Raw genomic sequence first — 12,207 nt, forward strand, 5'->3', positions numbered from 1 at the left:
TACAAATGAGCAAACCGAGACGCTAAATGGTCCCACACACAGTAAGGGCAGAGTTGACATTCCAAACTCAGGTCGGTGGTTCTGGGGCCTGTCCCGGGGTTACCCACCACACCAACACGCACCCTGAGGCTGTCCTTTCCCTTCCTGGAGGGCCCTGGGGCAGGGCCTGCCACGGACTTGCCGACATCTGTTTCGTCTTCCACATTTCCGGCTTCCCTGCAGGTAAGGGTGCCACGGCCAGGTTTCTGGTCAGTGGAATGTGGTGGAAGGGGTATGTGCTGCTCTCTCTCCTGCCTTTCACTCCACAGGCCCTGCAGATTCACAGGAATATTCAAAGGCCTAAGGCAGGGGTCAATAAACTACATCGGCCCCCCTCTTGTTTTTTGTAAATAAAGTTTTATTGAAACACAGCCTGGCCCGTTCCTTGTCTGCAGTGCTCTGGGGGCTGTAACAGCAGAGTTGAGTAGTTGCAACAGAGACTGCACGGCCCACAAGGTGGATATATTGACTTTTTGGCTCTCTGGAGAAAGTTTGCTGGCTCTGCCCTGAGGGGTGGGCCCACGAGAGGGAAGCAGCGGATCCCCCGCATCCGCGGATTGTACCAGCAAGAGAAGAGCGCCTCCTGACTAAGCCACTGAAACTGTGGGGCTGTTTGTCACAGCATTTGGTCTACTCTGTACCCTGTTTCCTGTAGAAGCTTCTAAAGGCAACCTCAGGCCAGACATCCACCCCAAAGCCTGGCCGCTGGCCCCGGCGGGGGGAGGGAGCTTTTGTCTCCAGCCACGCTGGCTGGCTCTGGTGATCCGCCACTCTGGGAATAAGAATGCGCACCCAAAGTGCATCAGCAAATCCTACGGGGAAAAACCCACACCGGCATGGTCACCCAGAGCAGCACTGACATCCCCATGCGCCGTCTTCTCAACCACTATCGACGCTAGGCAATGAAATATTTTCACTTCGTGATGCCCCCAGAACAGTTGTTCAGTCCTAGACCCGTATCTTAGAGCCGCCCACCTCTGCCCCCAGCCCATTTCTACCTTCAGGGACAGCCTGGCAGCAAACGTGGGCGCCCCCTCCTTCCCAGAGCGTGACTCCTTCCCCCATCTTTGCAAGCACGGGCCCCAGGGACAAGGTGAGCAGTGGGGTCCACTCACGCTCTCACCAGATTGCCGCATCCCAGCCACCCCCGCAGTGTGTGACTGCGTTTGGACCAATGGGCAGGTGAGCGCAAGTGATGTGGGGACCCCAGCTCAGGTCCTATGAGGGGAGGCTGCCTTCCCCTGAGGTCAGGATGGGGGACAGCCACCGGAGGACCTGTCACCTCCTTTCTGCTGAGAGGAATGAGCTCTGCTGAAAGCCCAAGGGGGTGGCTGTCTTTGTTACAGCGTCTTAGGGTGTATGCGGGGTTTTTAACCTGCCATCACACCGCCGAGCCGGGAAGCGGGGTGACTCTCACTAACCTTTCTCTAACTCTTATTCACTCTCTGCAGGGCAGAGGGAAAAGGGCCCCAATACAATGGAAAATATCAAAATGTCATCTAAAACCATATTTGAGAACAGGATTTCTATTCTCTCCCTGGAGCCAACTCCTGTAAAGAGGACATCCTATATAATTCATTCATTTCCCATTCAACGCTTGTCGGTCAGGCACCTTCTGTGTGGGAGACCCCCCCCTCCAAGGAGATGGGGAGAAGCAAACCAGGGGCCACCTCCAGGAGCTGGGAGCAGACAGGCTTGACACCGGCCACCACCTGAGGACCGCCAAGGCCCAGGAACGCTGCTCAGCCCCCTTCCCAGTTCGGCCACCACCACCCTACAGGCAACGCATTTGTGGCTGACTCATTTGCCAGATGGAGAAACTGAGGCTTGGGAAGGTGGAGTGGCCCCTTGGCCTCCAGGTCCGCCCTTCTGCTCAGTGATGAAGACCATGCCCAGCAGAGGGACAGCATGGTGCAGGGGATGCTCAGGAAAGGTTCCCAGAGCTCAGGGCGGCAGGAAGGGAAGAGGGGATGGCCCAGGCTTCCTGGAGGAGGCAGCTGGCCTGTGTGACTTGTGCCCAGCTAGATGACATCACCTCTTAATTTAAATGTGCCACTGCTGGCAAAAACTACACCTGCAGGGGATTAGGCCAAGAAGACATTAACAGACTCTCCATTTCAAAAGCAGCCTTCACCATTGTCCTTCAACTATTAAATAAGCTGAGTCAAAGGAACTGAACCAATTTTGTGTAATAAGGACTGTCTTGGGAGGAAAGGATTGGCCGGGCAGATTTATGCAAGGTGGGGACAAATATTCCTTACTTGGCAGAACACAGCAGAGTTAGTGTCACTGTGAATAACTTGTTTACCCAGTGATTATGTGATGAATGAATAACAGAAGGCTCGCTGCATACAGCCGCAGTCTGGGACGACTGTTGTAGTCACCACCGCGGTACAAAAAGTAAATCAATTGAAATTATCTCCTGGGGACAATAACGTGCAATTATTGGGCTAATTAATAGGCTTGGGTGTTTTTTAAAAATTCTCTCGTCCCTGAAAAAAATAACCAAGAGAAATCGTGATTTCAAAGTTGGTCTGAGAAGTTTCTTTTAGAGAAACAATACCTAACGGTAAATAACTCAGCTGTTTACTCGGATAAAACCAACAGCGCTGACCTGGCTTTGAACCCTCAGGGTTCTAATTTCCCTCCCCTAATCCTCCACCTGCCCCTTTGCCTTGCACCTGCGCATTCCTGAGCACCTGCGGGCCAGCCCAGAGGCAGCCCCTCCCCTCCCTTCCCCCTTCTCCCTTCCTTCTCCCCCCTCCTCCCCCCTTCTGCCTCCCCCTCCCTTCCCCCTTCCCCCACCCCTCCCCCTCCCTCCTCCCCCTCCCCCTCCCCCTCCCATCAGTGGCTTTCTCCCTGCCATCCCCCAAGCACCTCGGCCCGAGCACTTTCTCTCAACCACAAAGACTGCATCTCCCACCTCCCACCGTCCAGTTCTCATTTTATAAAAGCTGTTGCGAGTTTTGTCCAAGGTCGTGGGAGCAAATCCAGCAGCAGCCGCCGCACTGCCGGGGTGGAAGGGCTGGGAAGGCAGCACCACCCCGCCCACCCACGTGTTCTTCCAGAAGTTACTCTGCTTCACCTCAGGAGCATCCTGCCCTGTGAAGTGGGGCCCCATTATCGCCCATGGCACCTGTCGCTCCCCCTGCTTGTGCTCTCTCTCTCTCTCTCTGTCAAATGAATAAATAAAATCTTTAAAAAAAGAGAGAGATTTCCTTTATCTCTAAACCCCTCAAGATACGTGTTGGCAATCATCCCCCAAGCATATGGCCCACCGACAGATATCTGAAGGGTCTCATGACTCAGGTTTTATTAGATGGTAATAAATGACCTTTTCCCAACAATAGCTCAAGGCCCTGGAAACCTTGCTTCCAAAATTCCTTAGAGACTGACGCGATCCCAAAACCCCTCCCAACTTGAAAGTATGTAACGGGCCATTCCTCATGAGCCCGGGCGGGAGCTGTTTCTGCCCACGGGTCCCGTCCCATGCTTCAATACAACCACCTTTTTGCATCAAAGACGTCTCAAGAATTCTTTCTTGGCCCTTGGCCTCAAACCCTAACGTTCTTTCCTACGTCAGCAGGGCTCAGGAAGGAGTGGTAGCAGAGGGTGGTCCCACATGGACCGGGATTCATGGGGCTGGTGAACCCCATGTTGAAGGATGCCAGAGGGTTTGGGCATCATGGTCCCACTGGGGAGAGGAGGCAGGCCCTGGGCAGACTGCTGCCCTAATCCCTGCCGGTAAGGTCCTTTGGATTTTTGTGAGAGGGTAGGGCCCAGGGTCCCTTCCACTGGGCTTGCGGGTGTATAGAGGTAAACATTCACCCCAAATTCATGCCCCGCCCCTGAGCCTCTGAAAGTGACCTTACCTGGGAGCACTCTTTGCACATGTAAAGTTAAAATGAGGTCCTATGGGAATTGGGTGGGCCCTAAATCCAATGCCTGGGGTCCTTGGAAGGGACACACAGACGTACAAAGGGAGGAGGCCAGGCGCACTGGGGCAGAGACAGCAGTGATGCCGCCCCAAGCGAGGATGGCCCGGTGCTCCCAGAAGTGGCCACCTGGAATGATTTTCTCCCGAGAGGCCACGGAAGTAACCAGCCCTGCTGCTGATCAGACTTCTGGCTCCAGAACTGGGAGGGAACAAATGTCTGTTTGAAAGCACCTAGCGTGTGGTCCTTTGTTACTGCGGCCCTGAGAAGCGGACAGAGCGAGCCCTACAGAGTGGGGTCCCGGTCCTCCTTCTGTGCCGCCCCAGCTGCTCCCCTGGGTAACTCAAGGGATTGCCTGAGCCTGCTTGCCTCACAGGGCCGGGTGCAGGGTTAGCCTCCCTTTTCCTCCAGGGGGCTGCGGTGCATCGGCGAGGCTACCAGGCACTCTGAGGGCCTCGGCTGGGAAGACCACTCACCCCGCACAGGCACACACACACCCGCACATGTCTGCACACCTGGGCACCCTGCCCGCCCAGGCCGTGTCGCCTGAGCAGGAGCACAGCCTGCTCTGAAGTCTGGAGACCGGAGGCGACGGGTGGTTGAAATCCTGCCAGCCCCACGGCCCCACGCCCTGTGGCCCGAGGCTCCCTGCCCCTGCAGCTGTCTTAAGATTCAGAACTACAGACTGCTCCCCTAGGTGGGCCTTGGGAAGCTGGGTCAACGTTCAGGGGCAGGCCAGTGCTGATGCTGGAGTCCTGGGACGGTGCCCCCTCCATCCAAGCCACCTCTCTGCCCCTGAGTGTGTGTGGCCTTGGCCAGCCACTTGAGCTTGGTGCACTTGAGTCGACTCATCTAGAAAAATAATCAGGCCTGCCTGGGTGGTCTGTACTCCCCCGGCTGATGTAGGAAAGAACTTTAGGGTTGCAAGCCCGATGGCCAAGAAAGAATTCTTGAGATGTCTTTGGTGCAAAAAGGTGGTTGTATTGAAGCATGGGGCGGGACCCGTGGGCAGAAACAGCTCCCGCCCGGGCTCATGAGGAATGGCCCGTTACATACTTTCAAGTTGGGAGGGGGTTTGGGATCGCGTCAGTCTCTAAGGAAATTTGGAAGCAAGGTTTCCAGGGCCTTGAGCTATTGTTGGGAAAAGGTCACTTATTACCGTCTAATAAAACCTGAGTCCTGAGACCCTTCAGATGTCTGTCGGTGGGCCATATGCTTGGGGGATGATTGCCAACACGTATCTTGAGGGGTTCAGAGATAAAGGAAATTTCTAAATTTTTGTACTTTAAAGTATACTTACAGGATCCTGGGGGTTGGGAGTGTCGGGCTAGAATTGCCTTTTGCCCTCAGCAAACTGTCAGCATGGAGACAGTTGAGTCCCTAGAGGAATGTCACTCTGCGCCTGTTTCAAGGACTTGTCAATGGGCTGGAGGGAGTAAGAAAATTTTTCTTCTGCCTTTATTTCCCACATCACTGGGAAAGGAAGGGACACAGGAGCCCCCATCACACCCAAGAAGGAATGCTCCCACACTTGCTGCCACAGCCCTGCCCCAGAACACAACAGGGCCTCCCCTGGAGCACTCAGGTAGGCTGGCGACACAATAAAGTCATTCTGTGTTTTAAAAAAAACCTCACAGTCCTCAAATGGTGGCACTTAGACTGAGTTCCCAAACCGGGGTTTAACACGTAATCTAATTGCAGTTTCAATCTCCCCAAAAAGGTAGTCCCAACTGGTTCATCAGAGATTTTTCATCTGGGTCTTCCCCACTCCCCGAAGATGAGCTGATCTGCACAAGACATTTTGCTCTTTCTCCTAGAAAGCTCCGTGTCGAGAACAATTATTTTTTATTTATTTGAGGGTTTTTTTGCCAATAACTTTTTGTCCCCACCGTCCTAGAAAAACTTGCCATCTTGTTCCACTCCTTGGGACACCTCTCTGCTGGTAGGTGGAGCTGCCCCACTCATGAATCCTTTAACAAAAGGGCTGCAGGCTCCCCGCTCCTTCCAAAAGAGCCAACAACACGTAGAAGCACCCAAAACCGCTCTTTATTCAAGTCCGAATGTGCAGCAAGCCCCTACCCCACCCCACGACATAGGCCCCTCCCTGCAACCCCAACTTTGCCCCGTGCATCTCCCATCCCCCTATGCGCCTCCCCACCCCTCTCCAGAAGCGACCCTCCTCCAGCAGGATCCAGCTCAGCTCAGGAGGTGGGCTTCAGCCTTTGAATTTGCCCACCAGTGGTTTTGAGGGCCAAGCCCCCAGGCCCTCCTGGTCCAGGAGGAGGGCCAGCTGCCTGCGAGCATCCTGGTAGGGTCCGGCCTAGGAGAGAACAGGAGAGGGTGGGAAGCTCGTGCTTGCTACGGGTGCAGGACGGAGCAGGCTGGAGGGGTGGCAGAACACTGACCTTGGCTGCCTCGTAGGTCTTCAAGGCCAGGAGGCTGGACTTCCCGAGAGCTCTGGCAGCCTGGCGGAAGGCCTGGAGAAAGGCTGCCTTGCAGAGGCGGGAAGGGGGCCCGAGGCCAGCGCTGGAGATGGACAGAGAAGGCCCGGAGACTGAGCTAATAGGCCCACACCACGCCGCTCACGCCATCTCCTTTCTGGCCATGCAATCTTGTGGGGTTCATAGGTGTCACAGGGTGGGTGATGGAAGCGCCAGCCACGGTTACAGGTCACAGAGCTAGGATTAGAACCCAAGCTGGGAACCGGGTGCACCATCCTGCCCCAAGGGCACGGAGCCACGGACCCCTCACCAAGCTGCCCACGGGCCTTTCTTACTCAGCCTTCACACGGCCGGTGACCACATCCACAACCTCGACATCGGTGTCCCCCAGGCTCCAGTTGAGGCTCAGGCCATGGCAGGTGTTGGGGGTAGGATCCAAGGGGGCCACGGGGGGCCCTGCAAACAGGTGCAGCGTGGTACGGGCATAGGGGGGTGGCAGGCACGGCCCCAAGACCCTGTCTAGGTTGGGCCGCGTGTGGATGGCCCTGCTCAGAGTTGGGGGGTCGTGGCAGGGGTCAGCTGGGGGGAGAGAGGCACAAGACAAGGTCTGCGTCACCAACACCCTCTCCCACACACCACCCAGACACCACCTTCCGCCCTCACCCCCAGAGCTCCCAGGGCCCTCACCCAGGACAAGGCTGGTGGCGTAGAGGGGAGGCAGGAAGTGGGCGAGCAGGGCGCCACCCAGCCCCAGCACGGCCCAGCGAGCCAGCTTGTCACTGGCGGAGAGGCAGCCCACATAGGTGTCCCGGAGCGCGGGGGTCACGTAGCACACAGGCTTCAGCTCCCCGCGGACATGGACCTGCAGGCGGGAGGGCGGGCTGTGCAGGAGGCTGCCCTCAGAGCTTGGTGGGAGGCTGCAGAGGTGGGCAGAGGGAGCGAAGTCACAAGACACAAGAGTGAGGCTGCTCTTCTGTCCCCCCATACCGCCCTTCCCCACCCAGCCAAACTAAGGGCCCCGCCAGGGCTCCCCACGTACTAGATGTCATGAGCGGCTCCCTTGGGGGTATTGCTGACGTAGAGGTGCAGGAAGATCCGGGGCTTGAGGGCAAAGGGGGGCCCAGACCCAGGCTGGGGGGCCAGTACTGACCGTTCCTGGCCCTTGGGGCCACCCTGTGTCACCAACAGGAGCTGACGGAACAAGAACCTGGGGGAGGCAGGGGGAGGAGCAGTTCGGGCTGCGGGGTCCTGCGCGCTGCGGGTCCTGCAGCCAAGTGCCCGCCGGGCCCACCCCTCACCTGACCAGGGCCCTGCGGGCTACAACCAGCCCGTGAAAGTCGTGGAGCTGCCGCCCGGAGAATTCCAGCCAGCCGGCGCAGGTGCTGCTGCCTGTGCCCAGTGCCACCAGCTCATAGATCTCCTTGGTGTGGCCCCTGGCGCCCGGCACCTCTGTAAGGGAAGGGGGCAGAGCCATGCCAGCAAAGGCAAGGGGTCCGTGGGGTGGGGGTGGGGGTGGTCCCGAGGTGGGGCAGGGCAAGCCCTACCTCTCTCCAAGATGACGGCAGCCACAGTCCCCTTACAGGCCTGGTACGGGGAGGTCTGGTCCACAAGGCGGTCAAAGCCAGCGCTGACCACGGCCGCACAGCGCTGCTCGTGGGTCAGGATGTTCTCTGCACGTTGGGGAGAAGGTGCAGGTGGGGACCCCACAGACTGTACCCCTCCCCTCACCACAGGGCTGGGGACAATGCGGGCCCACCTACCTACGCTCAGAGGGGCGGCTGGAGGCTTGCTGGGGGTCTTTGGGGGCTCTGGAAGAAAGACAAGGGGGTGGGTTACCATGGGTACCAGGGCCTGCCCACCTGTCCTTGGTCCTTCTGGAAGCCAAGACGTTCCATTGGTGGGAATGAGGGGGGATCATCTTCCACCAATCCCAAACTCCTGGGCTGCCCCTCTAGCAGTCCCTGCACCCCCAGGGGGGCAGGCTTCAAAGGAATTAGGGCATCAGTCAGCTCAGAGCCCCCTCTCCCCAGCTCCCTGCAGGCGAGGCCCTGATGCCCGGATGGTCTCCGTGACAACCCAGCCCGGCACACGCACCCACTTGGGTCACCTGTCCCCCCTTACCTGGGCTCCCCAGCTGACTCTGGACGTAGCGGAGGGCAGAGAGCGCCGCCTGCTGCCTGGCCTCCGATTTGCTGTTGGCATTTCCCATGGGGCAGAACAGCTCATCCAGCTCAGCGCGCACAGAGAAAGGCAAGCAGGGGTCTGCGGAGGGAGGGACCCTGAGGCAGCGCCCCGCACCCCATCCCCGCCAGGGGCCCACCTGAGCCACAGTCCCCCCCAGCCTGCTTCCTCCTGACCCCACCCCTATCTTCACCCCGAAACTACTGGCCATGAGGCAATCTTGCCATAAAAGAGAATCAGGAGAAATAAGAGGAGTATTCATTAGAACGGATGTGATAACGCGTGAGATCTGAATCACAAAATTAAAATGATGACCACAAAATACAAAAAGTTGGAACGCATTCAAAATGTGAAGTGTGGGTTCGTGGCAATACTGCACAAAGAATGGGTTTCATTTTGTGGACTGGACCCCCCGAGGTCTTGTCTTCAAAGCTTCTCGTTCATACACAGTCTTACACGTCTCCTTGCTTGGCAGTGCACTTTTGCTTTTTTTGATAAAGTTTCTTTTATCATTAAGAGAGGAATCCGTTTCCAAATACGGGACTGCATATTTGTGACGGAGCTCTGTATTGTGTTGTGGGAGTGTGTACACTGCTGTTTGCTCAGGCATACTGTCCCCGCACAGTCCAGAATTCTCTGGGATATGGGGCTTCAAACTCTGTATGGACCTCTGTGAGGGCTGAGATTTATACAATATTAAAATGGGAGTTCTGGGTCAGTGGAGAAATGAAACCGAACTGTCAAAACTATCAACGCATTTTTTCTCTTTCACAGCAAAACATCAGGGTCCTGCACAAAAGGTGGGCCGAGGAACTGTGTCATGTGGCCAATTAGTTACCAGGTGAAAATGCTCCTGGCAAAGATGTCAAGAGCAAAGATGCTTCTGGCCGGAGTCCCGAGGACCAGCTCCTCCCGGCACCAGGCAGCAAGGATGAGCAGAGGGGACAGGGAGATGGGGCTGCCAACTCCTGCCCGCCCCAGGCACAGCGTGCCAGGCTTACTGTTGCCCAGAGAATCCTGACAAGCCCCTCCCCAGTAGGTCCATATGACCCCATGTGACAGAGGGTGCACACCAAGGGCAGGCCGCGTGGCCCGTGGTGCCCACTGCACCCCCCCCAGCCTGCCCCCAGACACGCCACTCCATTTCTCTCCTAGTTTGAAAGGCTCATCGGCCAAACGCTGTCATGTGAGGTGTGACTACGACACGAGAGGTAGAAAAAAACCTCGGAACTGGGATCACTTGGTGAAAGGGCATAAGCCTATTTCGGGTCATGGTTCTTGGTGGTACTTGCTGCTAACTTGTCTCCCAAAAGGACTGCCTTTTCAGAAGGGAGCCAGCATCTCAGCACTCCTTGTGAGCACCAAGATTTATTCCCTTTAGAAGGGCATCAAGAACACCAACTAGCAGATGCAGGAGCATCAGGGAAGTCCCTGGGGCCAGATTCACCACAGAGGGGAGAGTAAAGACCCCTGGGGGAGGGGTGTCCCCTCCAAGGGAGGCCCTCCCAGCTAATACCGCCCGTCGTGGGACAGACACATCACAGGCCTCCTAGGGGGCCTGCAGCCAAGGACGCGAGGTTATCGAGCATGCTCCCCACCCCCAATCATAACTTGAACCCAGTCCCAAGGAGGGGACTTTGTACGAAACGACCAGGCTTTAGTCTCCAAAAACATCAGTGTCCTGCACACAAAGGTGGGCCAAGGGACTGTGTCACATGACAGGAGATTAGAGCCCTGCGCAACCACAGAACAGCTCGTGCTTGAGTGGAGGGGGAGGAGCAGGCTCCCCTCAGAGCAGGGAGCCCAATGCGGGGCTCCACCCCAGGACCCAGGGATCATGCCCTGAGCCGAGGGCAGACGCCCAACTGACTGAGCCACCCAGGTGCCCCGCAAACACACCTTTGATACAGAAACCAACCACTGCAGGGGCACCTGGGGGGCTCTGTTGGTTGGCTGTCCAACTCTTGATTTTGGCTCAGGTCATGGACTCTAGGTCGCAGGATTGAGTCCCTCATTGGGCTCCGAGCTCAGTGGGGAGTCTGCGAACCCTCTCCCTCTACCCCTCACCCCACTCGTGAATGGGCTTACTCTCAAGATTAAAAAAAAAAATCTTTAAAAAAGAAAAGAAAAGAAACCAACCAATCCAGAGCTCATACCCAGACCATCAACCCCAGATCACCCCAAGGCAGGTACTGGGCAACTAGGGACACCCTCCTAACCCCAAACCTGACTCAGCGCCTTGTCTTACACAATCCTAAGCTTACCCATCATACCTACCCTGCCTCAACCATTCCTTCCCGAGAAAACCCCAACAAAGCCTCTGCATTTTTCTCTACCCACTCTTCTGCCTCCTGGCCAACCCTGGTCCGGTCCCCTGTGAACCTGCGTGGTGAGCGTGCCTCCCGATCCTAGGGACCTGTCCTTAATTCTTTCCATCATGACAATCATCTCCGTGCCTGCTGTCTTACCATCCCTGATTACGTTCCGGGTACATTTTTAATACGGTACTTTTTTTTGAGCTGTTCATTTGGGGTTCTCCTAGGCAGCCTACAAATGTACGCAGCATCTGGACAAATTCTCTTACCGTCTCCTTAGAAACTGGGAAGGCTCTGCCTTAAGGTTGGGAACCTGAATGTAGGACCTGGGGTATTGCTGTGTGTGTCTGAGTCAGAGGTGGGGGACACACGGAGGAAGAGAGGACATGCTAGCGATCACATCTCCTCGCACTGTTGCCATTACCAAACTATGCTTGGTAACATCTTTCAGTCAGGAGCTGGCCCTCACTTAGGGAGCTCCAATGTTGGCATGGCAACTGTAATTTCAAGTAATTGGCCCTCAAAAAAACCCGGGCTGAAACGCTGGGTTGTTAACCTCTCCAAGCTTCAGTTGGGGATAACGCTCCCCCTGCTGGTGCTCACGGCACCGTGCTGCTCACGGCAGGTCGGCCTCGGCTCCAGGCTCAGGCCCAGCTCGCGATCCCGCCTACTTCGTAGGAGGTTAGCCCAGGGAGCGCCGCGATCCCACGCCACCGGGCCTCACCTGCTGTCTGGTCCTCTTGGAAGATCAGGGACTCGCCCAGACTGGCTGCATACTGCGCGAGCAAGGCCGCAGTCTGGCCCTGCGGCGGGTCCTTGAGCTGCAGGCCCAGCTGCCTGGGCGCCGTCGGGAGGTCCCGGGCAGGCCCGGCAGGCGGGACAGAGACCCTCAGGGACCTCCCCATCTGTCCCCCCAGTTCTTCCCCTGCCCCGGCTGCCCCCAGGTCCCCGAGTCCGGCCCCCTCCCCAGGCCCACCGTCCCCTGCTGCTGAGGCCTGGGGCTGCCCGCCCCCCTCGTCGTTCTCCGCGTTAGGGGTGACCGCGGGCTCCCAGGGATCTTGGCCCAGGCTGGCCGTGGGCCGCCAGGGGCTGGGCCTGGGGTTGATTTGCAACGACGCCGCCAGACGGGGCTTCCTGCGGCCACCGTCATCCGCGCCCGAGGCGGTGCTGGCCGCAGAAGCCATGGCCCGATGCAGGGACCAGAGAGGACAGCGGGACCGATCTCACGCTGCCTGCGCCCTTTTACACGGTGCGGTGTGGCTCCGCGTGAGGAGCACGTGGCAAGGCGGCCCGAGC

General features: G+C 57.4%; 1 protein-coding gene across 1 annotated transcript; it reads right to left on the reverse strand.

Annotated features, from left to right (window-relative positions):
• Positions 1 to 6,067: 6,067 nt before the first annotated feature.
• ADAD2 (adenosine deaminase domain containing 2) lies at positions 6,068 to 12,164 on the reverse strand. The gene is made up of 10 exons (XM_027619452.2): positions 11,636 to 12,164; positions 8,537 to 8,677; positions 8,176 to 8,223; positions 7,960 to 8,085; positions 7,714 to 7,864; positions 7,455 to 7,622; positions 7,103 to 7,332; positions 6,751 to 6,994; positions 6,380 to 6,500; positions 6,068 to 6,294 (listed from the first exon to the last, which is right to left on the reverse strand). Exons 1-10 carry the CDS (start codon positions 12,093 to 12,095, stop codon positions 6,190 to 6,192), a joined length of 1,794 nt encoding a protein of 597 aa, XP_027475253.2. The 5' UTR covers positions 12,096 to 12,164; the 3' UTR covers positions 6,068 to 6,189.
• Positions 12,165 to 12,207: the final 43 nt, after the last annotated feature.

Source organism: Zalophus californianus, chromosome 17 (genome assembly GCF_009762305.2).
Source record: "Zalophus californianus isolate mZalCal1 chromosome 17, mZalCal1.pri.v2, whole genome shotgun sequence".
Taxonomy (NCBI): Eukaryota; Metazoa; Chordata; class Mammalia; order Carnivora; family Otariidae; genus Zalophus; species Zalophus californianus.

Excerpts from the sequence above, each read along its gene's own strand:
- ADAD2 (XM_027619452.2), bottom strand. The coding sequence starts at position 12,095 with ATGGCTTCTGCGGCCAGCACCGCCTCGGGCGCGGATGACGGTGGCCGC. Across the intron at positions 8,086-8,175 it reads AGCCGCCCCTCTGAGCGTAG|AGAACATCCTGACCCACGAG; the intron begins GTAGGTGGGCCC and ends CCCAACGTGCAG. Across the intron at positions 6,295-6,379 it reads AGACCTACGAGGCAGCCAAG|GCCGGACCCTACCAGGATGC; the intron begins GTCAGTGTTCTG and ends GTTCTCTCCTAG.